General features: G+C 38.6%; 1 protein-coding gene across 4 annotated transcripts in view; it reads right to left on the bottom strand.

Moving 5' to 3' along the window:
* The window catches only part of LOC128617546 (cadherin-18), a 137,348-nt gene that overhangs the window by 104,739 nt on the left and 4,757 nt on the right, over positions 1-27,852 (bottom strand). For 2 of the 4 annotated variants that reach the window (XM_053640703.1, XM_053640706.1), the window contains exon 2: positions 1,996-2,661. In XM_053640703.1, coding sequence (XP_053496678.1) covers positions 1,996-2,244 — 249 coding nt within the window. In that variant the 5' untranslated portion in view covers positions 2,245-2,661. Of the gene's footprint in view, positions 1-1,995; positions 2,662-27,852 lie in introns of those variants that run through there. The other 2 variants (XM_053640705.1, XM_053640704.1) reach the window with 1 other exon arrangement.

Raw genomic sequence — 27,852 nt, forward strand, 5'->3', positions numbered from 1 at the left:
GTTTGTTTGGAAAACCAATCATGACATTATGTCTAAATGATTCTCTGTTGTTTCTAATCATTATTTCTATATTAGATTATTATAACCTATCTTTATTATTTTTTATTTTACTCTCCATTTTCTCTGACATGGAAAGATGATTCAGGCAAAGTTTCAATAAAAAATTGCCTTTCAGGAGCTGTTTCAGGCAGAAATTTGTCTTTGTTTTTCTTACAAATCATACAAATACAGACATACAAACCAAAACAGATGGACTGGAAAATATTGTCATTATTGTGAGCTGATTAGAGACAAACCAAGAAAGAGTTGTTCCAAATGTTAGTACAAAACATGTGCTGATGGCATGAGCATGACTAATCTACAGTATCATGAGTCATATGATCCATTGTTTTACTAAGTCAAATCAAATGCAGCAGTTTTGGTGACTGTTTGGGTAGTAATGCTAGCTTTCTGACTCTAATTAAATAAATGATTCCCAGCTACACTATATAGCCAAAAGTATGTGAACACCTGACCATCACACCTGTATAAGATTTCTATAACTGATATCCACATTATTTTAAACCTTAGCTGCATGGCCTCAGTCTATTGACTAAATACCAATATATATTTAAATATTATATATACTTTATTAGCAAAAACAAATAACTATCTGTGGCAGAATTTCGGATCCCTTCATATTTACTGCACATGTTTTATATATGCCATTTTCTATACTGTAGAACATGCAGTATATGGTCAGGTGTCCACATACTTTTGGCCATCACACTAATATATTGGCCTTCCCTTCAAACTGTTGCAACAAAGTTGTAAGCACACAATTGTCTAAAATGTCTTAATATGCTGTAGCATTACAGTTTCCCTTCACCCAAACCTGTTCCAGTATGAAAATGCCCCTGTGCACAGAGAGAGGTCCATAAAGACATTTGCCTAGGTTGGTGTGAAAGAAGTCAAGTGGTCCAAGCCCTGACCTCAACCCACTAAACACCTTTGGGATGAATTGGAATGGCAGTTGCACACTCTCTAACTTTGCATCAGCACCTGACCTCACTAATGCTCTTGTTACTGAATAAGCACAAATCCCCACAGCCACATTCCAAAATCTAGTGGAAAGCCTTCCCGGAAGAGTGGAGGTTTTTATAACAGCAAAGAGGGGACCAACTCTATGTTAATGCCCAAGGTTTTGGAATGGGCACATTATGAGTGTGATGGCCGGGTGTCCACATACTTTTGTTCATATAGTCTTCGTCTCTGTAAAACACCTGCACCCATTTCAAAAACTGAAGAAGGTTCTGCAAATCTGCTTTTCTTTTTGTGCATAAAAAAGACAACTGACTTTGCTTTAGTGATACATTTATTATTAGATTACAATTAGAACCTTGATTTTGACTGTCTTATTGTCTTATTCCTATGGTTGTTAAAGTTTTCCAGATGATTTATAAACTATCAACTTGTTCTTTTTTTAATGAATTCTCATTCTCATTTTTCTCATAAAACATCTGATTTTCTTCAGTTTACAGCTCTTGATGTTTAGTAGCTCATCAATAGCTGATTTATATCCATACATCCCTAGTCTTATCACAATTTCAATTTCAGTTGGACTCTATTGATACATTTTATGATTTGTCATTGAATTAAGGAATAAAACATAACAGGACATGTTTTCATAGGAAAATACTCAATGACGGGGTGCAAATTCATGCTGCAAATTCATTCTGTGTAAATGGCTTGAATTCACTACAGTCTTAATGTAGTGTGTCAGTATTTTATAAACTAGAAACAAATGTTTTTCCTCTAAACAGAGTCACTGGAAGTATGTTTTGGACAAAAGCATCTGACTTCAATAGTGACTAATCACGAATAAAGATTGTTAAGATTTTTATTCAAATAGGATTACGTGTTGTTTTATATTCTTCTAACACATTTAGAGTACACTATTTTAGATCTGCAAGAGGCATATTTAAGGTACATAAGAGATTAAGGTACATTGCCTACCTTTCCTACATACTGTGCATCTGGTCCAATGTGCTCCTCCAGTACAAAGAACTGGTTCCATATCCATCCCCGCTTTGGTCTGTGGTGGACTTCTGTCTCCCCATCTTTTGTATGGTTGTGACTGTGAGTGAGGTTGTGATTCCTAGAGATCATCCTGGCCTGTCCGTGGTGACTTACCCCATAGCCTCTCTCCAGGAAGCAGAGACAGAGAAGCACAGGACACAGACATGAAGTTGGACCCACCTTCATAATGGTCAGTAATAACAATATTTCCAATATTCCAAAATAATGTGTTTTCCCAAGGTATCACAATATTCCAAATGATTGAGATAATCCAGAAGCAAGTATATTCCTATGGATATGGGCTATCTTCTGCTTCATGAGCTTCTTTTTCATCCGCCCCCTACAGCCAGTTCTGTAACCCTCACAGCTGTAACCTTCCTTTGGTGCTATTTTAGAGAAATGAGATCCAAGAAGAAAGAAGGGCCAGAGTCATAGGTTCAGAAAGCTTTTATGATGCTCATGTTTCAGTCATCCATATCAGCATGGCTGTACAAATGCATTTACATAATGGACTCAGAGGACTTCTGCTTCAGGAAACAATTGGTATTGGGTTTAGAAAGGGTTTAGCAAAGTTGTGCAGAGACACAGGCCATCTTGAAATACCTAAAGAAGCAAAAAAATAATTATATTTATGAGCTTTAAATTAAGTTAGCTGTCTAGAATCACAAGGAGGATATTGCACACAATACTGATATGTACCCATATTCATGCATACAAACTCACAGTATATCCACAAACAATTGTTTGTAGCTTAAAAAATTGAGAATACACACAAATAATTGCCCAGCCCATACTATGGACAGTACTTAAGGATGATTTATGAATATGTTTTGCTCTGGGTATCTAGATTGTCACATGCTTGTACAACAAAGCTTTGTTGAGAGTGCATTTGTAATGTTCAGGGAAAATGTCAAGCTTTATTTAACAAAAAGATATCTATTAAAGTTCCCTTTTCAGTTTATACTTTTCTGAACACAAGTGTTTGATCTTGATTAAAGCTGAATGAATTCAATTGCTAGAAGCTGGGTGGTTACTTTAAAGTGCATTCAAATGTCCATATGGATTTACAGTATAAATTGACTTCAAGAAGACAAACATTTACACATTTACCAGTGTAGCTGTTTTTTCCCCCTTGCAGGTACCAGAATATGATAATTTGAGGTGATAAATTACACAGACATATTTTTTTAAATAACCTAATAATTGGAATATGCTTATTTGCAAAACTGCATGGCTTACATGCTGACACATGTAAGAATCCAGCTTTTACAAACCAAGCTCTTAAACCAAGTGTGATTCCTATAAACCCAACACTTTATGGCATTTCCAAATTCATAACCATTTCCATCCATCCATCCATCCATCCATCCATTTTCTATACTGCTTATCTTACAGGGTCCCAGGGAACCTGGAACCTATCCCAGGAAGCATGGGGCACATTGCAGGGCACAATCACATACACAGTCACACACCCATTCATACACTATGGACACTTTGGACACAGCCTACCATACAAGTATTTGGACTGTGAGAGGAACCCGGAGTACCCGGAGAAAACCCCCACAGCACAGGGAGAACATGCAAACTCTACACACACAGGGCCATGGCAGGAATCAAACGCCCAACCAACAACAAACAAGCAAAACACGTTTAAAAGGTACAAAGGTTAGCATTAGGAGTAGGATTAGTGCCCATACCTTTGTAATCAAACAAAATTCAACCACAGTCCACACTCATTCAAGTATTACTTTTTCACTAGATAAAGTTGAAAAAGCATAAAGGGGAAAAAAACATTGGAGTGGAAGTGGAAGTAAACAATGAGAAGGTCTAGAGAGAACATAGAGACAAAGTATGCAGAGAGAAAGAAAGTTAAAGTTAAACTGTCAGGAATGCATTAGGAAAAAAAAACACTTTCTTCACATTGTATTTATGACATTGCTGAACAAAAAAAAAATTAACTGTGTTATTTAATGATGCCTGGATTGGATTTTGGCAGTGTGCATTTAAAATTTGGAGTGTGTGGGAAGGCTGGCAGCTTTTCATTAAGTAGGCTGTTGGTCTGATTGTAATTAAAACACCTCATCATACCTACTCTTCTCATCCTCCAACAACCAAACCTCTCTGTTTCCCAGGGAGCCTGCCTTTCAGCTATGGTCAACAAAAGACAGCACGCTTGTAGCAAATGGAGGTTCAAAGAACAATATGACTGGAGGAAGCTATTTGCCTACTAGCAAAGTTGAAAGGTATAGACACATTTGTGTGTGTGTGTGTGTGTGTGTGTGTGTGTGTGTCAGATGACACATGAGGATAGCAGAGTGAATGATGACCAAATCCTATATAGAGGAAAAACATAGTGAGAGGGAGAAGGAGAATGAGAGGGAATGAGAATGAAGCATACAAAGTTACGAGACATCTGAGAATTGGACATGTTAAAACTAGAGAAAATGAGTAAAAAGACATGCATACATTAAAATGAATTGATAAATTGATAAATACCGGTACACAAGATGGGTAGAGCAATAAACAAATAGCTAATTTGATAGGTATAGCATGGAGCAATACATTTATTAATCTGGTAACAGATTAGGACATCAAGCAGAGTTATTAAAAAGGAGACTGAACAGAAATAGAAACACACACCGAAGTGAGATGTAACTGCGTGGGTGAGGTTTGACACAGAGGGGTGAAAAAGTCTCACATTTTTCCACAGTATGCTTATTGTAGCTAATGTAGACTACCAGCCAAATGTCTCTCAGGCTCCACTGTGAAATATGCACAAACAGGTGCTTGCTCCCACACACACACACACACACACACACACACACATGCATACACACACATGCATGCACACACGCGCGCGCGCGCGCGCGCACACACACACACAAACATACTGAGAGAAACAGAGACAGAAAGAACAAGTCAGAGAGAAAGATTAATTTCAAATATAGTCAAGTAACCACATATATTCAAGCCAGATTCTGGTTATATATTGAAAATCTTTTATTTTCTGACAACTGCACATGGACAGAAATGCTCTGAAAGGCATCTTGTATTTTTTTGGTAATCTACATCAACCAGACAGGAATAGTTATGCAATAAAGTCAGAAAAATGACAGTTTTCATTTCTGCACACTATTGAGAAGATGGAAACTGCTTGAATTAAAGTATTCATTCAGTTTTCTGATTTTCTGGCCTCTCTGGTGACACATAGTGATAGACTTCTGATTCTAGGCGATTTTAATATACATGTCTGTTGCCAGTTGAAACCTCTGGTAAAGGAGTTTTTATGTCTTATGGACTCTTTTAACCTAGTCCAATCTGTTTCTGTACCTACACATCAGAAGGGTCATACTCTTGATTTAGGGCTATCATTTGTATTTTTCTGTGGCAAATCTCGAAATATGTGATGCTGATATTTCTGATCACTGTCCATTTGTTTTTGAATCTGTGCTGTCATGTGCTATGTCCAAATCTTATCATCTACCATGTTGTTACAGACGTTTCAATCCCACTACTGCCAGGCTTTTCAATGATGCCTATATATCTACTTAACTGCCAAATACTGTGAAAGTTCTATCCTCTTGTGTCAATCCTGATGAATTGGTTGGTCTTTGTAAAAGTACTTGCATTGCTACCTTGGACTCAGATGCCCCCCTTAGGTCACAAAGACCCAAGGTGATGCATAAAGTCCAGCCCTGGCTAATTGGGTCCACCCGTGCCCTTAGAAGGAGTGTAGGCGTGCGGAATGCAAATGGAAGCTACATATATCTTATGAAATTCTTAGGGATTGTCTTAGGCAGTATCAGAGCTCTGTTAAAGAAGCACAGTTTAAATATATGTCAAATTTAATTGCACAACATGTACAAAGGACAAAGGTACTCTTTAGTAAATGGCGCACTTTAGTACAATTAATGCCATTATAAATCCTACTTCGAGTGGCCCTTTAGAGACTTCTACTGTCCTGTATGACCAATTTGCTAATTATTTTATTCATATAGACTACAATTACATGGACAGCAGTAATCTAATTATTGACCTTATTCTGAGTAAGACAATATTGTGATTAAGGTGTTTACCTGAGTCGCTTTTATAATATTCCTTTCATGTTTCCATTTTACATGTTATAGAACATAGTTCGATTAACGGCACATCATTACTTCCCCATGCCATGCCGTCCGACGTTCCCTCCAGAATTTCACGTATCAGCATACAGTTCGTCTTTGTTATGGTACCGTATACAGTTTTGGATGTTTTTATTCAAAATTTTTACTAACGCTTCAAGTGCGGTTTATTATTTGTCATGCTGTATGTGCAAATAGATGACTGCTTGAAGCCGTGGACTGCATCCCAAACCGCGTACTTACCTACTATATAGTAGCCGAGATACATGTATTTCGCCTACTATATACACATGTGTTTCACCTACTATATAGCAGGTAAGTATGCGGTTTCGGACAAAGCCATGCTCTCTTGTTTGCTGTAAAACGGTTGAGCACTGCCCTGTGTGATCGTGTCCTGTCGCAAAATGCGGTGAAAACTCTCACACGATGTTAATAATGTGATTAAGGTGTTTACATGTCTGTAATACACGTCGATAATGCGACTAAAACAGGAGTACTCCACATGTCTTAATTCAATTTGTGTTTACTTTGAGTATGACTTTAATCGGATTAAGGTAATAAAAAACATGGTACATGGTAGTTTCTTAATCAGAGTATTGTCTTAATCAGGTTAATATTGGATTATTGTTGTCCATGTAAACGTACTGATAGTTAAGGACATAAGGTCTAACATACCACCCTATATCTCTGTTCTCTTAGAAACTGTCACGATCCCCCCTGTAGATGGCGCTGCGGTGCGTGACGTGCACGGAGAGCCGGAGGGTACGCGCGTGCATGCGCTGTGAGTGCACATGGACAATAGGGACTTTGTTTACAATGCACATGTGAGTTTGTTTGAGTTTCTGTTCTGACTCCTCCCTGTTTAGTTATTGGTGGATGTATCGAGGGTGTATTAATTGTTACCAGCTGTTGGCGTTCAAGGTAAATTACGTTTGTTATTCAAACCCCTCGTGTAGCTGTGAATGGCGCGCAGTATTAAATGAGTGTATGAAGGTCAATGCGTCAATGAGTTAATGAGTCAATGAGTCAATGAGTCACTGTGTAACGGAGTGCTTAGATACGGTTAAGTTACCATGTCCGGTTCTTGTTTCATGCCTCGTTTCTAGTTTAATGTTTAGATCTCGTTTTCTGTTCTGACCTTTGGTTCGAGAAATAAAGTCTTTCATCTGCATCTGTTTCCGCATCGAGTCCTGAATCGTAACAGAATACTGCGCCCAAAAACATGGAAGCAGCGGATAAACATGGACATCGCTTGGTCAACCCTATTCGTGGAATGGCATCAATCCTTTTACAAACAGAGTAAAGCAATAAACGAACGCCTAGATCAGCTCGATCGCTTAAAGGAACAAAGAGCTCTGCTGTTGCAAGCTGGGCCATGTGCCACGTTGCCCCCGGTGCAGTTTTCCCCGCTGCCCTGTCCCGCCAAGAAAGCCGCCCCGCTGTCCTGCCCCGCTGAGGAAGCCGTCCCGCTGTCCTGCCCCGCCGAGGGCGGTGTTCCGCCTATCCGTTTCACAGTGGAGGCCGCTCAGTTTCCTGGTTCGGCAGAGGACAGGTTACCCAGGGGACCAGCACCGCCATTGGAGTGTTCTTTGGCACTCTTGGAAAAGCGCCTTTGAGGTGGGTACATTTCAGTCTGATACATTTCGGGCTGGTTTTAGGGAACTACACAGTACCGAATCTGCTTTGCTAAAGGTTACCAATGGCATTTTATTCTGGTTCCTGCTGGATTTAAGTGCAGCCTTTGATACAGTAGATCATGATATACTGTTAAAGAGACTTAATCATGTGGCTGGGTTTCAGGGACCTGTGCTGAATTGGTTTGCCTCTTACCTTAAGGGGATAACTTTTTCTGTTAATGTATGAAATTGTTTCACATCTCATGCACAGATCTCTTATGGTGTTCCTCAAAGTTCCATTTTGGGACCTCTTTTGTTTACTCTACAATATATATGTTTCCCCTTGGTCACATCATTCAGAAACAAAACTTATTATACCACTATTATGCTGACAACGTACAGCTTTATTTTCCTGTAAATTCGAATAATAGCTGTTCTGTCAAATCTGTTTGAATGTCTTCATGACATTAAATGCTGAACGGACGTGAATTTATTTACAGCTACATAGTGTTAAAACTGAAATAGTCATTTTTGGCCCACCAGTTTGAACTACTGCTATTTTCATATTTTCAATCAGGTCCTTTGTCTACCAATGTGCATGATTGTGTCAAACACCTTTGTGTCATTCTAAATTCTATGTTGTGTTTTGATAAGCAGATCAGTGCTGTTGTCAAAACAGCTTTTTTCAGATGAGATCTATTGCTAAAAGAAAAAAATGCTCTCTAAGAAGAACCTGGAAATAGTTATTCATGCTTTTATAACATCAAGGTTAGACTACAGTAATTCCCTAATTGGATTGCCTAAAAGTGCTATAGATCACTTGCAAATGATACAAAATTTGGTGGCTAGATTATTGACTAGCACCAGAAAACGTGAGCGTATTACTCCTGTCCTCGCCTCTTTACAGTGGTTGCCAGTCAATTTCCGCATTGATTTTAAAATTCTGTAATTCGTTTTTAAAGCTTCGTTTGGGCTTGCTCCCCAGTACATATGCAATCTCCTTACATCATATACTGCTGCAAGATCTCTTTGATCATCCAGTCAACTACTCCTTTCAGTCCCTCATTCACATTTTAAAACCAAAGGTGACCAGGCTTTCTCGGTAGCTGCTCCCAGGCTCTGGAATAGTCTCCCTTTTCATATTAGATCTTCCCCCTCTATTGCCATGTTCAATCTTCTCTGAAGACCCACTTTTATTATCTTTTAATTCGGTCTGAGGGTGTAAACTTTTCATTTGTCCCATCAGTATTTGATACTTTTAAATGTTTGTTTTAAATCTGTTTTGTACTACTTGTACAGCACATTGGTTTCAACTTCTGTTGTTTTTAAATGTGAATGATAAATAAATAAACTAAACTAAACTTGACTCGCTCATCTCCTTTCTCCATGTCTTGTCAAATCTGGTTATGAGGAACTTGGTTGATGTTTAAAACTTTGCACAGGGTGATTTGTTTCATTATTTTAACCACATAATTTATATGCTAAATTAATGTATATACTAAATTAAGGCAAGGTTAATTTTGTGGACTGTCAAACAGCATTTATTTCTACAGGACTTAAAATAGCTGAATACAAATGATGGGTCAGAGTCAAGGGCTACGAGGATAAACCAGAGTCCCAAGAGGATGTCCGCTTCATACACCTTCTTAGCGATAACATCAAACATAAAGACAATGGACATTTTCAACTGCCACTCCCCTTTAAGAGCAGCAGTCCTCCTTCACTACCTAAGAACAAGAAGGTCGCCACTACACGACTACTGCACTTAAAGAAGATGTTGACGATTAACCAACAGTGTTATGACAATTATAAGGCCTTCATGGAAGAAACGCTTAGCAAGGGAGATGCAACGAAAGCCCCTACAATATCTGACAGATGGTAGTATGGTACATACTACATCATGGTGCTTACCACCCCCAGAGAAGTTGGGGCTGGTATTTGATTAGTCTGCAAAAATCTGTGGCATTTCTCTTAATTATACTCTTCTCAATGGTCCAGACTTAATCAACTACTTGGTGGGAGTACTTTGCTGGTTCAGGAAAGAAGCTGTCACTGTGACATGTGACATTGAAAAGATGTTCCATCAATTAATTCCTTGTTCCACATGACAAAAGAAACTACCTGAGGTTCTTATGGTGGAAGGATGGAGATTTGGAAAGAGATCCCCAAGATTATAGAATGGCCGTTCACCTTTTCGGTGTTGCCTCATCACCAGGATGTGCCAATTTTGGTTTTAAGTACCTAGCAGCACAGTACAAGTCTGAATATCCATCAGCTTTGGCATTTGTGAAGAAGAACTTCTACATAGATGATGGCTTGATCTCTGTTCCATCGATCCAGGAAGCTAAAGATCTAATCATTGGACTGTAAGCCCAAGGACTATGCAAGCGTGGGGGTCTATGTCTTCATAAATTTTGTTCAAATGAGAAAGAAGTCCTACAATGTGTGGATTCTTTAGAATGGGCAACGGCCACCAAACCGCTCAACCTTAATCCTGAAGCAACAGGATATGTCTTTGGCATTCAATGGTCTACAAAAGATAATACCTTCAGTCTTGATGTCAAACTGAAAAACCAGCCATCAACACGTTGCAACATTCTGTCAATCATTGCATCTTTGTATGATCCTCTTGGGTTCATCGCCCCTTTCCTTCTGAAATAAAACCTTTTTGTCTTCCTGTATAGTTTTACCGTGCTTTACGGTGTTGTGAGGTGTTATGAAGTGATATGAATGCAATGAAGTGAATCACTGTGTTAAACACAATGCTGTAAAAGATTGTGATGTATGGAAATTATTCAAAACAAGACAAGGCATCTTCAACATTAAAGTTTATAGCATCCAAGCTGAATAACTCAAGAGCACCCGTTAGAAACTCTCTGCCTCTTTCTTTTGATACCAAAGGGGGCCACTACACAGGGTGTCCCAAAGTATGGAGACATAGGAGAAATTAACACTTTTTAGCTAAACAGCTTCAAAATTTTTCATACTTATTTTCTATAATATACAGTAATGTGAAAAAGTTTTAGGTACATGGAAATAAATGCTGAAGAGAAACGATACCTTCAAAATAATGAAATTGAATGTTTCTACATTTTAAAAAATACCATAAAGAGCAGTAAACAGTAGTAAATGAAACAAAGTCAATATTTTGTGTGACAAATAAATAAAAATAAAAATAGTAGTCTCCAGTACAATTTGTGCAATTTTATGAGGAAATTAGCTGTTAAGTTATCTTATAATTACCTGAAGCTTGTGTAACATCATGCCTACTTATAGGCCTGCCGTGATCAGGTGACATGGCATTTAAGCACATCGTGTGATATATAAACGGCACCTGTGAACCATGTCATCAGCCTTATTATCTTCAGCGAGAATGCATGTCGGTCATTTGTTTAACGCTCGCAAACAGACTCTTCATGTCCTCTCTATCTTTTCAAAAAAAGAGAGAAAAATTTCTTTACTTTTCTGTCTCTTTAAAAATATTTTAAAAAGAAGAAAAGTATGAGCGAGAGACAATTCAGACAATGTGTTACGCCTTGCTCCCGTTTCATCGGGGGGGGGGGCTGGCTCGTATGGGTCTGGAAGAGGAGCCGGGTAAGGCTCTCCGCTGGATTTTGGAGCTTGTGTCGCAACTCCTTCAGCTATGGAAAGCCACAAGTAAATTTATTCCTCTCTGACACTGAGGAGTCAGAACAGTGTGGTAAAACTGAGAGCAGCTCTCAAGCATATAAAGAGCTGCTTGAAGTGATTACAAAGGCTGGATGAGCCAATGAAAATAAATCTCCCTCACACTGTAGAAAACTCCCCTTTTTTCCAGATGTGCATGACAACATATCACGCTTCTGGTGGAAAACAACGCATAAACCATATTTATAACCCCAAAATGTCGGATTAATCGGCCATCATGGGGCATGAAAGGCACGGCTATTTAGCTATGCTGAAGGTGGAGGAGCTACCTCTCTCCATTGATCGCAGGTAATTCAGGGGGCCGGCTTTGCCATCCAAGCCATTTAATGCCACCGTGGCATTGGTGGGCAAGGCCTATGTGTTAGTGGGTCTTGCTTGTGGGTCACTGTAGACTATAGTGGTGTTGCAGGCCTACCAAGCAGACATGCTGAGTGAGTGCAACATTCAGCCAGTTCCTTCCCTGTTGTGTGGAGTCCACCTGGGCATCCACGAGTGGAGCCAGTGCCAGCGCTAGTGCGAGGGAGGCACAGAAGGCAAATGTGGTGGCCCGCCTCCCCGCGCAGACAGCCAGGGGAACCGAGTGGCCACAGTCGCAGCCTGCTATTAGGCCTGATCTGAGAAATGCCAAGCAGACAAAGGAGGAGCGGTCTTGAGGGGCCGTGGAGGGACATATCAGGGGACATGAGATTGTAAGGGCAGTTAGCCCCCAGTACTACTGTAGGGCCTCCACTAGCCAAGTTTTCAGTGTTCTCTGGTCAGCAAGCTGTCACAGGGCAATGAAAATCTCATGCTTTCCCTCCAATAGAATGTGGAAACGTTAACATCACTAATAGACCATCTGTCAGCGTGGAAACTACTGCCAAATGTGTCTCCATGGGTTCTGTCTACCGTAGAAAATGGTTACCGGGTCCAGGTCTGAACTCCACCCCCCTCCCCCCGGTTCAGAGGTGTGCTCACCACAGTAGTCAGCACAGAGCAGAGTCCAACATTAGTGCAGGAAGTAAGATCCCTCTTGGACAAAGAGGCCATAGGACATGTACCCCGTTCCCTGAGGGAGGGAGGTTTTTACAGCCCTTATTTCCTGGTCCGCAAAAAAGATTGGGTATGCAGCCAATTTTAGATCTGCATCATCTTAACTGTACTCTTCGGACATACAGGTTCAAGATGCTGATGCCCAAAGTTATCATTCCACAGATTCAATTTGAGGATGGGTTTGTGGTGATAGATGTATAATTACACATTTTGCCCAGTCACAGGAAGGGCATATTTCCATATTGCCCAGTCACAGGAAGTTCCTGAGGTTTGTGTTTGGAGGCAAAGCATACCAATATCAGGTTCTTCCCTTCAGGCTAGCTTTATCCCCTCACACCTTCACAAAGTGCATGGATGTTATTCTGGCTCCATTGTGACTCCAGGGCATCTGTGTACTAAACTACCTGGATGACAGGTTAATTCTAGCATGATCCAGAAAACTGGTGATTCAACATCGAGATGTTGTTCTCGCCCACATGAAGAACTTGGGGCTCGGGTTGAACCTCAGAAAGGATTGCTTTCTCCAGTGCAGAGGACAACTTTTCTAGAGGTTATAAGGATTCTACTATGATGAGGGTGTTTCTGTCTTCAACATGTGTAGGGTCAATCCTATTAACATTGAGCAAGATAAAGCTGAATCTTGGCATCCCCTCCAGTCTCGATAAGAGACTGTTGGGGTTTATGGTAGCATCAGCCAATGTTATACCGTAGGGCCTCTTGCACAGGAGACCATTATAGTGGTGGCTGAAAAGTTGGTGGTTTTGTCCGAGAACAAAACCTTTGAGAGTAATCAGTGTCATGCGGCAATGCCAGTGTGAATTTGGAGGGGTCCTCGGTTTCTAGCCTTGGGTCACACTCTAGGGGGGTCTCCTTATCGCAAGACGGTATAGTAGCACCTTACTGGCCAGCTCGAATATGGTTCTCAGAGATAATATCCCTGCTAGACGGCACTCCTTGGGAGATTCCCATCTGCAGGGATCTAGTGTCTCAAGCCGGAGGGCTGATTTATCACCCTCAGCCAGAACTATGGAAACTGTGGGTCTGGCTCCTGAGGGCCAGCAGCTAATAGATTCTGGTCGCACAACTGAGGTTGTAAAGATCATGTTAAACACTAGCGCACCATCCATGAGGAAATTGTATGCGCTCAAGTGGCAACTTTTTGTCTCTTGGCGTGAGGCACATCAGCTAGACCCAGGGAACTGTGCAATAGCTACAGTCCTGGAGTTTTTTCAAGGACGTTTCTCAGCGGGGTTGGCTCCACCTACAATCAGGGTCTACATGACCACCATTTAGGCCAGCCACACCACTATTGATGGAGCCTCTGTGGGGCAACATCTTCTAACTTTGAGGTTTATGCATGGTGTCAGGCGTCTGAGGCCCATCTGCAGACCATGCAAACCTTCCTGGATTAGCCAAGGCCTTCCTGTATCCTAGGCCAGATTATATTCCTAAAGTGCCTACGTCTGCTGCCCAGCCAGTAGTGATGCAGGCTTTCTGCCCTCCTCTGTTCCTCACACCGGAACAAGAGAAATTGCACCGACTGTGTCCAGTAAGGGCTCTCTGTACTTACGTCCACCGCTCCAGCCAGTGGCGTAAGTCAGAGCAGCTGCTGGTCTGCTTTGGTGGCAACCAAAAGGATGCAGCATTCGATTTGTCTGACCACAGAACAGTTTTACACTTTGCCTTAGTCCATTTCAATTGAGCTTTGGCCCAGAGAAGACGGTGTAGTTTCTGGATCATGTTCACAAATGGCTTATTCTTTGGATGAAAGAGCTTTAACCAGCATTTGTGGATGGCACGGCGAACTGTGCTCACAGACAATGAGTTCTGGAGGTATTTCTGAGCCCATGCAGTGATTTTCATTTTTGTAGCCTGTACCCCAAGGGAACTTGGGTGGTGTATTTTTCGGGTGGATCTTCCAGCAGCCCTCATCGTCCTGATGTCTTGCAAATGCACTTTGCTGATCTTGGTCATTTTGATTTGCCTTTACAGATGGATCATCTGTATTTATCCATGCAGACACGCCCATTGGGGGCATGAACAACACTGATTTGAGGTCCATGCCAATTAGAAAGACTCAGGTGATGGTTATTGTCATTCATTCCTATAATTCCAACAATTATTAAGTTTTTCCCCTATAATTAGCTATCTTTTTATTTTAAGGATCTAATAAATGCATATATAAAATTATCCTATTTACAAGTGTCATGTTTGTGATTTTTAGATTATTCATTAATAAGTAAAGCTTTTGACCATCAAATCAAAACAGACATAATGCTTATTTATTCAGAAACAGAAGTAATTAAATACAAAAATGCTACTTTAAATTTTAACTCCGACACTGTGCTTTTAGTTGAGGGATGTCCCATTTATATTTTTGATGAGCTGCAGAGATATTCAAGACAACTGTATTATATTTTTTTTTATTTAATATATGAAATTGTTTTATTCATAAGTGTCATGTTTGTGACTTTTATTCGTTATGCAGAATATTTAGATCAAGCAATGTCCAGAAATAGGTGCAGTTGTATAGCTTACCATTTAATTGTCCAGTTTAACTTTTATTTAACTGTAGCTCAAAAAATAAAAGAATCCTTTTAGAAAGAAAACTTTTATTTAACTGTAGCTCGAAAAATAAAATAATCCTTTTCCATTATTTTACAATGAAATAAAACACTGCCTAAATTCCATCTTCAGAACATTTAACGAATATTGTTCATGCTAGGGGAAAAATATGCTACAATATTGTTTGCGATTTTATAATGGGTCTTATTGAGAAACTGATCATTTCTATACTATACTAATACTATACATATACAAACGACCATGCTCACTCTTGTAATTAGAAACTTGTTTAAATTAGGTTTATCGTAAGTGTTGATGAGAAACGGAATATTTTTATATAAAACATACAGAATATTTTTTCTTAAACCTAACCGATCACACATTCCATTTTTTTCATGGAATAAGCGAGCGCCCGCTCTCCGAATGTTGACAACTGTGACATTGTTTACGGTGGACATGTGCATTTGTTTGTTTCTGTTCTGTCTCCTCCGTGTTCTGTCATTGCTTGTAGTTTTCAGGGTGTGTCTTCAGCGTTTTCAGCTGTCAGCACTTAGCGCTGATTATGTTTGATATATATATTGCGTACCTCCCAGTACACGGCATGGAGTACTAGATATAGTTCTATAGATTATTTAGGTTAACGTTAGATTAGTTCACTTTGTCCACGCTGGTGTTTTCCACTCCCAGTTCCCAGTCTTAGTTTCATGTTTCATGTTCCAAGTGTATAACCTTGTTTCTCGTTTCCTCGTTGTGATTTCCGCTTAGCCCAGTTTATGCCTGTTTGCCGTTCGCCTGACTCTTTGCCTGTCTTGACTACGTTTTTGGATTACAATTTGGATTTGTCTGCCTGCCCTTAAATAAATACGTGTTTACCTGCATCTGCTTCCATATTCCATTCCGCCTCCATTTCCGAAACGTGACACTGAGAGATTCACAGATCCGCAGGCCAAGCACAAACAAATCATGGGTTTCAGTACAAGAAACAGAACTGTTTGGTTGGTAAAAGAATATATGTGTGTACAGTATATGTCCAGGCAGAACTACTCTATCTCCTAGCAAGCCATGTTTATTCAAATGAAACACAACTGCCCTCTACTGGTCTTGTATCTCCTGTGGCTGCAGCATGCACGTGATTCCACATGATTTTTTGCAGGTAGGCTTTAAGAATGCCTTTGACAAAAGAAGAATGTTTTGAAATCATTCTCATGGCTGCATTGGGAAGCTGTCTCAAGGTTGTGATGGACTTTAACAGGAAACATGGGAAGCACCAAACATGACACTGTTGCCAAACTTATTAACAAATTCCAAAAGACTGGAAGTGTTGCAGACAAACGTGTCCACGAACAACCACTGATATAACTGATATAACTGGCATAACCAACGTGGTGCTGGCAAACATAGTCCCCTATGTATGGAGACTTTTGGGACACCCTGTACTGTAAATCCACTTGGACACTAATGTACATGATCAAAAGTTAATTCAACACTATAAGTGTTACATATAGTGCTGTTAATAAAAATTTGCCCCATCCTGATTTCTTCTGTTTTTGTGCATATCTCATACAAAATTATTTCAGAAATTAAAACAAAATCTAAGATAAAACAAAGGCAACCTGAGTAAACACGAAATACAGTTTTTAAATGATAATGTTATTAATTTAAGCAAAAAAAGTTATACCAACTGGGCCTGTGTGAAAATGTATTTGCCCCTGTAGTTACTAATTCCCCAAATCTATGAAACTGCATTAATACTGAAATTGTGTTCAGCTGGACTAGATGCAACCAGGCCTGATTACTGCCAGCCCTATTCAATCAAATCAAATAGAGCTTTTTCAAGAGCATGAAGTTGGTTAAAAAGGGTACCCAGTAACACACTATGCCAAAATTGAAAGAAATTCCAAAAATGAGGAGGAAGAAGGTGATTGAAATACATCAGTCTGAGAAGAAGAACATTAAGGCTCATCTGAATTTTGCCAAAACACACGTTGATGATACTCAAACCTTTTGGCACAATGTTCTATGGATTGCTGAGTCAAAAGTGGAACTGTTTGGAAGACAGGGGACCTATTACCTCTGATGTAAACCAAACACAGAATTCCACAAAAAGAACATCATACCTACGGTCAAGCATGGTGGTGGCAGTGTGATGGTATGGGGATGCTTTGCTGCTTCATTCCCTCACGAGAATGTCTGGTCTTCAGTCCGTAAATTGAAACTCAAGCACAATTGGAGTATGCAGCAAGACAATGATCCAAAGCATAGGATTAAATTCTCTAGAAGTAAGTGAAAGACTGATCTCTAGTTATCAGAAGCATTTGGAGTTAAGGTGGCACAACCAGATTTTAAGTTTAAGGGGGCAATTAGTTTTTCACTTTTTAAAAGGTGTTGGATAACTTTTTTTGCTTCAATAAAAAAAATAATAATTGTATTGTGTGTTTACTCAGGACGCCTTTGTTTTATGTTGTAATTCATTGAAGATCTAAAACTATTTAGTATGAAATATACACAAAAACAGAATAACTCAGGACGGAGACAAATACTTTTTCATAGTACTGTATATATACTTACTTTTGTTATGTACTGCATTATATTATGAGAAGGGTTATGTTTGGAGAAAGGAAAAGACTGCATTCCACCATAAAAACTGCATCTGTGAAATATGGTGGTGGTAGTATCACGGTTTGGACCTGTTTTGCTGCATCTAGGCCAGGATGACTTATCATAATTGATGGAACAATTAATTCTGAATTATACCAGAAAATCTAAAGGAAAATGTCAGGACATCTGTCTGTGAACTGAATCTCAAGAGAAAGTGGGTCATGCAGCAAGACAACGAGCCTAAGCACACAAGTCGTTCTACTAAAGAAAATGTTAAAGAGGAATTAAGTTAATGTTTTGGAATGGCCAAGTCATTGTTCTGGACCTTAATCCAATAGAAATTTTGTGATATGACCTGAAATGAGCATTTGATTTGAAAAACCCACCAACATCCCAGAGTTGAAGCTGTTCTGTACTGAGGAATGGGCTAAAATTCCTCCAAGCCGATGTGCAGGACTGATCAACAGTTAACAGAAACGTTTAGTCGCAGTTATTGCTTCACAAGGGGGTCACACCAGATACTGAAAGCAAAGGTTTACATACTTTTGCCACTCATAGATATGTAATATTGTATAATTTTCCTCAGTAAATAAATGATCAAGTATAATATAATATTTTTGTTTAACTGGCTTCTCTTTGTCCACTTTTAGGACTTGTGTGAAAATCTGATGTTTTAGGATATATTCATGCTGAAATATAGAAAATTGTAAAGGGTTCACAAATTGTCAAGCACCACTGTATTATATTAGAAAAGAAAGACATGGTCTGTGTGCCTTGTAAACAAATTATCTTGTTATGAATTTGGTGATATTAATAGTAATCCTGTGTGTATGTGTATGGGGGAACTAATTAAAAAAGGAATGAGAGAGAGAGGTTAAGAAGGAAAGAGTATGTTTAGAGAAAGAGAAAAGGTAAAACCAGAAGGAAATAGATTAGAAATAGAAATGAAGAAGATTCTCCTGACATTCTCATCACAGGAGAACACTGCCTGTAGGGCAGTGGGAAATTTTTTTACTATGACAAAATCTGTTTACCCTTAAACCTTACTTCATCTCTCTCTCTCTCTCTCTCTCTCTCTCTCTCTCTCTCTCTCCTGCATTTTTAGCATGACCAAATCCATCTTCAGTATCCCATAACTTATATCCTCAAGTCCAACTATGCTGCATTGTGAAAAAAACCTTTGAAATAAGATCGAGTTGTCCAAAGTCGGTCATCCGATGAATTAATAGAAATATTCTTGTTTTCTGTCAGTAGCAGTGTAGGTATTCAATGTGTTGTCTGTGCTAGATGCATCCTGTTATAAATCTGTGAATAAAATTCCAGAATCCAAGGGCTACCAGGGTTAACAACAACACCAATGGTTGTAAGAATACTGGCAGAAAATAGACAAGAAGAAATGCCCCGATTTGATTTTCATTTGGGCTGATATTTTTCAGCCCATGTCACTGGGTCATCTGTAACACATCATCACCAGTGATTGAGAGGGTGTATTTGAAATTCAGTTGCAGGTGTAATGAATGGGAATGAGTTGGATTATTTACTCTATCATCCTTTTTGCCCCATGCCTTTGGAGGAGAAACTAAAAATAGATAGACTATGCACAAGTCCGATCAAAGTACAAATTGAGTAAAAGTGCAGATGGCAGAACTGGAAGTTTAGTGTCTCTTAGTTTGTACAAAAGTTTTCTATACAAGTTATTTATGTATAGTATTCAGGGAAAACACAGCATGAAACAAGCAGGGCTTAAAAAACATTAAAAGCATATGTGTCTAGAAGATTTGTCATCAAGCTGTTGATAGATATTAGCCCTCCAATCCAATATCACAACCAGCCGTCACTGCCTAAATGCAAGGAATTGTTGCTACCCTGCATTTGTCACTGAAATTTCTAAACATGGTCCACTGCTGACCCACACTTTACTTAATCTGGACCACATATCACTGTGGAATAACAGTGACAAGCTCATCCAAATCTGGATGCCAGAACTCAGTTACAACTCAATATGTTTCCCAGGCATGACAGAGCTTACAGCTGGACTACTGCAATTCAAATGCCACACAAGTGCCATTTCTGACCCAGATTCCAAATGACATAAAAGGTGGATGGATGGGTGGATAGATAGATAGATAGATAAAAAAAAATAAATAAACAAACAACTCAAATGTGTGCTTCAGACGGACCACTTTTAGCCCAAAATAGTGTTGCCATGATTGACCCTCAATTTAACTGTGTTTGGCCTGAAATCTGTAGGTGTTGGTCTATGTAGGTGCCAGGCCAGCTCCCTTATAATAGACTCATTTTGCTAAGGGCTTGAGGCACAGTGGCTAAAGAGAAATAGTGGAATACACGTTTGTGTGTGTGTGTGTGTGCAAGTATATTTCATCTTGATGAATCAAGCTGGTAGTAGGGGTGAATCAGAGTGTGGATGTGTGTATATGTGTGTCAAGAGGGTCACTAAGTCGGTAATGTGTGAATAGATCGCTCCAGGGCACATTTCTCATCTTATCTAGGACTACAAAATCGATAGAGGGAGAACGTCAATTTCTCTCTCACTATCTCTTTACCTCTCTATCACTCTTTTTCTCATAACTAAACCTCACTATTTTTATTAAGCCGTTCCACCCGATTTTCATCCACCAGAAACCAGCCCTCTCTCCTGCCCCTCCTCAGGACATTTCCCCACATACATACAAACAAGCAGAAGTTCTCCGTTACGCAATATTATATATATATGTATGTATATATATATATATATATATATATATATATATATATATATATATATATATATGGATATATACATATATATATATATATATGGATATATATATATATATATATATATATATATATATACATATATATATATATATATATGGATATATATATATATATATATATATATATATATATATATATATATATTTATTTATTTATTTTTTTTACATCCATGCAAAATATAAATATGCTTTTTTTTCATAATTTTCACTAAATTAAAAATATAAAATCTTTTAGTTAAACCAGTTATGAATACACTGAATTTAATTTGTTTATTTTTATGGAAACTAAGCTACATTAGAAGCTGTTTAAAATATAATTTGCAGTATTTACAATAAACATAAGTAACAAGGTACACTCCACTGTGGATAAGCAGAAACTACAGGGTTAATATGTAATCACTCACGTACATCAGTTCCCATAGTTAATAATTTTAGGTCTGACAAAAGCAGTAACCTGTATATTCCTCAGCATTAGCTCTTTATACTCTATACTATATACTATATTATCTTCTGCCATACATCACATAAATAGAGATATACATGCTGCTCAAATATTACTAAATGCCAAGTTCTTTTCGCATTTAGAGGAGGAAAACAATATTTATTGGAAGGAGCTTTGGTGTACCAAATATATCATATAGCCATGATTAATCCATCCATCCATCCATCCATCTTCAACCGCTTACTCCTTTTCAGGGTCGCGGGGGAACCTGGAGCCTATCCCAGGAAGCATCGGGCACAAGGCGGGGTTAGCCATGATTAATAAATAATTAAATTCCTTATTAAGTACTTAGCATACTATATGCATTTAATATTTAGAATTTGAAAATGTATTTAATTTAAGCACATGATTGTATATACAGTATAATGATTTATATCATATCATACCAATAAGTTTTTGATACTAGATATTTTTCTTCTCAGACACTCTCAGGCTAGCTGGTCCCTGGGGGAGCGCCACTGGACAAAGTTTCTTTGCAAATGGAATCTCTGCATCTCATTTTAGAGTAGAGGTTATTTACATGCTTCCCTAGGTGATGGAAAACTGCCCACACATCCAGGTTCTTCTTTAGACATATGAATAAACTGTAAGACCTTCAGTTCATCCTACTATTGGCCTTTTCTATTCAATGCATCAAGATAGCCTTGTCAGCCTTGTAGGCACAATAAAGTTGCACAACAATAAAGTCTCATATAGTTTATATGAATTTGTAATATAGTATTATAAAAAATGATTTTGCCTTAGACAATGATAATGATAATGAATCCCCTTAAATGATAAGTTTAACATTGGTCTGTGTTTGTGAATCATTCATTCATCTGCAGTAACCACTTCATCCTGGTGAGTATATATCCAGAGCTTATCCCAGGAACACTGAGCACGAGGTGGAAATATATTCTGGATGACATGCTAGTATATTACAGGGCTGCGTGATGCATCTAACTGAGAGTTGTCATGTATTACTTGTATTATCTTTTCCTTACTAATTAGATTTAATTCTTCTTTGTCATTATTAGAGAAGTCAATACTTCTCCTCCTGGAGTTGGTAGAGAAGCAAGCTGTTAGCCCTGAGAATATACAGTACTGTGCAAAAGTCTTAGGCACATGCAAAGAAATGCTGTAGAGAAAACATGCCCTCAAAAATAATTAAATTAATTGTTTCTATATTTTTTTTAAAAATACGATTTAAAGCAGCAAACAGTAATAAATAAATATTTTTTGTGATGACCCTTTGCTTAAAAAAACCCCAAAACTAATCCCAAAACTAATATATATATATATATATATATATATATATATATATATATATATATATATATATATATATATATATACACCTTATCTAAATGTCTTTATCTTTATTAGAAAGGACATTGGCACAAATGTATGTTTAAACATGAATATCACAGTAAACACAGTCTTTGCCTGTGCCAATCACCGTTCAGTTCTGTTTATGTGCAAGCCTCAAGCAATACCTCAAGATTCTTTTAAAATAATCTTAGTGCCCTTCAATTTATACAAACCGACATATAACTCAGACGTCATTGTAAACTCTACATTATGGCTAAATAGATTACTCTTTCTATTCAACCTCTTTAAAGTTTACACCCATGCTACTAAAACTGGAAGAGATGGCTGACTGATTCTAAATTGCTGCTTGAGAAAAACATTTCAGATTGTTTGTAATGTGAACATTGCAGTATGAAAAATGTGCATGCATATTGTAATCCGGTCTGGGGTTTGGGCTTGAGAGAGAAGAGATTCAAACTGCAGTTGGAGCAAAAGACAGGCTGGTATTATACTCGTTGGCTTAATACCCTGATCAGAGGCTGACATCTGTGAACTCTGTAGTGAAGAGTTTATAAGACCAACACTCATCATGCATAGAAATGAGCTGCTTGAAACCAGTCTCTGAGCAAGAATATATAGCTGGTGGGTGGAAACAAGGAAGTCCCATTGAAAATACTAATTAGCATTTGCATCACAGTTACTGCTGATACACGTGCTTGACACAGTATCAGTTTCACACCAAAGTGACAGGTGGCAGAAACGGTGACAGTTGCAGAGAGTACTTTTATTTAAAAAACAAAACAAAAAAAAAACCCTGCCAAATGCGAACAAATCCACATCACTAGGCAAAAGTAAAAAACAGAGTACAGGAAGTGGGTCAGGCAATGTGCAAACTGGGTATCGAATATCAAGGCAAAAATCCAGAAACCAGGTAGCACACTAGGGTCAAAACCAGAAACACCACACACACTTATGAGGTGAATACACAGTGCTAAACAAACAGTACATGATTTTGGAAGCAGCCAACGAATGTGGCGTGTGGGTGTTGTAGTCCAAGGTGTCCATGTTTGTAGGCAAAAGGTGCATTGTGGGAAGTGGAGCTCAGTGCAGATTCTGGTGTGGACATGACGCCAAGACAGTGTGAAGCTGGATGGTTGAAGTGTACTATGCAGATGCTTACGGGGGTCAACACAAAACAAAAACAGCAAATCAGAAAATGCAAAAACACAAAACACGTTCATTTAATGTTTGTGTTTTTGGTTTTGCTGTTGCATTTTACACATCTGTCGTGGTATTTTTAGTTTTGCTGTTTGTTCTTTTTTACTTGCTTTTTTGTTTGATTTTATTTGCATTTTTTTGGTTTGTTAATGTGTTTTGTACTTATGGGCTGTTGTAAAAGTGGAGGAAAGAGTAGAATTTTAGTTGGAGTTGGTGGAAAATGGGATTTCCATAAAGAGACAAGTTCAAGTTTATGCAAAAACAAATGACTCAATAAAAGCATCACTTTCACAGTTGTGCTGTGATAATGTTATGATGATCAGCAGGGTTGGGGGATAAAATGCACAGTTGTTATAATGATATCTCCTGTAACTTGTAACTGCATTTGCTGGTAGGAGACATAAGAAGATCGCATCACTCATGTTAGCATAGCTTGGGTTTGAACCTTACAATAAGGCAAGAACATAATCCTGAATCTCACAGTTAACAATACTCTACCTGTGTTAATCACTAGAGCTGAAGAGATGAAATTATATCGATGCAGTTATGTTTATGTGCAAGCTAATACTTCAATCACAGTGCCCTTGGCTTTATAACAGCCGACATACATCTCGGCGATTATTGTAAACTCTACATTTTTACTGAAAAGAATAGGAGTTGCATAGTAGCAGAATACATTCTCTAGTCACTGATGTGTGGAGCTGTTGCCGAGACAGAGCAGTGAAAGCAGACAGTAAGAAAATGCCAGCAGATGGTAAAGAAGGTAAAGAAAGCAGCTTAAATGGACTTTGTTAGTCTGAACATACAGTATCTCACAAAGGTGAGTACACCCCTCACATTTTTGGAAATATTTCATTATATCTTTTCATGTGACAACACTGAAGAAATGTAGTGAGTGTACAGCATGTATAACAGTGTAAATTTGCTGTCCCCTCAAAATAACTCAACACACAGCCATTAAGGTCTAAACCGCTGGCAACAAAAGTGAGTATACCCCTAAGTGAAAATGTCCAAATTGGACCCAAAGTGTCAATATTTTGTGTGGCCACCATTATTTTCCAGCACTGCCTTAACCCTCTTGGGCATGGAGTTCACAGGAGTCCTCTTCCACTCCTCCATGACGACATCACAGATCTGGTGGATGTTAGAGACCTTGTTCTCCTCCACCTTCCGTTTGAGGATGCCCCACAGATGCTCAATAGGGTTTAGGTCTGGAGACATGCTTGGCCCGTCCATCACCTTCACCCTCAGCTTCTTTAGCAAGGCCGTGGTCATCTTGGAGGTGTGTTTGGAGTCATTATCATGCTGGAATACTGCCCTGCGGCCCAGTCTCCAAAGGGAGGGGATCATGCTCTGCTTCAGTAGGTCACAGTACATGTTGGCATTCATGGTTCCCTCAATGAACTGTAGCTCCCCAGTGCTGGCAGCACTCATGCAGCCCCAGACCATGACACTCCCACCACCATGCTTGACTGTAGGCAAGACACACTTGTCTTTGTACTCTTCACCTGGTTGCCGCCACACACGCTTGGCACCATCTGAACCAAATAAGTTTATCTTGGTCTCATCAGACCACAGGACATGGTTCCATGTTCCACTGTTTGCGGGCTTTCTTGTGCATCATCTTTAGAAATGGCTTCCTTCTGGGATGACAGCCATGCAGACCAATTTGATGCCGTGTGCGGCGTATGGTCTGAGCACTGACAGGGTGACCCCCCCACCCCATCAATCTCTGCAGCAATGCTGGCAACACTCATATGTCTATTTCCCAAACACAACCTCTGGATATGATGCTGAGCACGTGCACTCAACTTCTTTGGTCGACCATGGCGAGGCCTGTTTTGAGTGGAACCTGTCCTATTAAACCGCTGTATGGTCTTGGCCACCGTGCTGCAGCTCAGTGTCAGGGTCTTGACAATCTTCTTATAGCCTAGGCCATCTTTATGTAGAGCTTTTTTTTTTCTGTAGAGCAGTTCTTTTTTTCAGATCCTCAGGATAAGAAAGGTCTCTTTAGTGTCCTAATTTACTGCAACTGTGACCTTAATTGCCTACCACCTGTACACTGTTAGTGTCTTAAGGAATGTTATACAGGTGCATGTGCAATAATTGTTTATGGCTCATTGAACAAGCATGAAAAACATTGTTTAATCCCTTTCCAATAAAGATCTGTAAAGCTTATTTGGATTTTACAAAATTAACTTTAAAATACAGTCTCCTGAAAAAAGGGATGTTTCTTTTTTTTGCTGAGTATATACACCACTTGTATGATATCACTTTGTATAACATGTAGAGGTGTGTGCAAGTGGTGTAGAGTGTAAAGATGTGTTTTTTCATCCCCATAACCACCCACTCATGAAGTAATTCCTCGCACTGTATGATTGCATTTGATGCCCCAAGTTGCACGTCAGTATCCAATCCCACTGAGTTAGTGGGATTGGATAATGAACAAGATGGAAAAGCTTCCACGATGCTGCTGTAGACATAGCATCCTCTCTTCCAAGGAAAGTCAGTCACTGAGCTATGAGGAGGACTGGTAAATAATAATAAAAAAGAGTGTAATATGATGCACAAAACTATTATATATGCCTTTATTACACTTATTTATTTATTTTCACTGTTTAACAGTCTAGTGTAAAAAGTATAGAAGCTGGAAATGTAAGTTGTAAGTTATGCAAGTGTGGTTTGACATATTCTTTACATCTTTAATAAAATAAAGATCTCCTGAATCATGTTTTGATTTAATTATGGAAAATATGATTAGTCAACTACTTTATTGAATTACTAGTCAAGTCGTAAAAATGCAATTACAGTCTCTACAGTCAAATAGATTTTTTTTTCTAGCACAAGGTTGAGAATTTGGTATCATTTAAATCATTTAATTTCTGCTGTGTATACTTTCCAAAAAAAAAAAAAAAACCAGGAAGAAAAGACTGATTCTAAAATTCTGCTTGTGTAAAATGTTTCAGATTAATGTATATCCATTAGCTAGTAGGAGACATATGAAGATCACATTGCTCATGTTAGCAAGGATTAAATGCTATCTTAAGTTAAAGGGCCAAGTTATCCTCTTGTGCAAGGCTGTAATCTCATTGAATACAGTGTTTCTCTTTACTGGTTGCAGCGATGTTTGGGGCCTACAATTTCATTGCTGCATTTCTTTGTGATTTAGCATATGCACATTTACACTGTTATGCATTTGTTTCATGCATCTTACTGCAATAATAATCATTATTTTAAAAAATGAAAATCTTCTTTATGCATTTGGAGTATTCTTACCTACCTAACAATACTGTACATAGCTAAGATTAGATCTGCAGCCCCAAAATCTCTCCCATGTTCCCTAATTGCTTGAAAGTATACAGTAAGAATGTCTCTTGTCTTGAGCCTCACTCAATACACTCTCAACAGGTAGTAGTACTAGAAATGCCATTACTTGTGCAGAATGTGTCAGCACTGTGATAAAGTCTATAGTACTGCCTATAAGGAACCAAAAGGTGATGATTGTAGTTGGTTCTGGTCTATATTTTATGGTGAATCCTTTAAAGCCATGCTTAATAACTTTTGTGCCCACATCATGCATGACTGAAAGCATTTTTTCAGTGATACTGCCAACAAATGAATGGATGAATGAATGAATGAATGAGGACACCTGCTTTCAACAGCCACTGACTAAAACAATTCCCAGCAAGGCAGTTGACCAAAATGAGCAACCAACCAATACAAAAAAAGAAGGGTTAATTACCAGTAACTGTAAATAATCATAAAAAATTGGATAATCCAAAACCATTTAATGGTTATGTCACTTCTTGTGTTCACAGTCAGTCATGTATCAGCCTTCCCAAAAGGTCTGGAGTGACCTTTTTTTCCCTTGAAATAATGCAGCCAATTGGAAATGTGAACAAACTGATTCCAATGTCACTTCCTATTTTGAAGTTTTGAAAATTAAAGTGAAATAACAGGGCAGAGTTTAAAAACTAAACAACTGAAAGGTTTAAAACAACTCAAAACACAGAGCTAGCACAAAGAGAAAATATAAAAGGCAAATACATAAAACATCAAAAGGCATACACAAGAAAGAAGCATTTTGAAAGATGCTTAGAAATAAAAACTAGAGCACACACAAAACCTAGCAATGAGCAAACCAAACCAAATTGACAGGTATTTAAGCTTATGAGCTGATAAATGAGCTAGTAAATGAGGTGCAGGTGAGTGTGATTAGTTAGTTGGTGAACTTGGGTTGGCTTGTGTGTGATATTCAGCAGGACATTCTAGGAAATTAAGTTCCTGGGGGATATGGCAAAGTGTTTTCTTCCTAAATGGGTTCCACTTGCAACTGAAAGGGAAAAATCTATTTTGTGGAATTCTGTATACAATCTTTAAGGATT

The sequence above is a fragment of the Ictalurus furcatus genome, chromosome 13, assembly GCF_023375685.1.
Source record: "Ictalurus furcatus strain D&B chromosome 13, Billie_1.0, whole genome shotgun sequence".
NCBI classification, from domain to species: domain Eukaryota; kingdom Metazoa; phylum Chordata; class Actinopteri; order Siluriformes; family Ictaluridae; genus Ictalurus; species Ictalurus furcatus.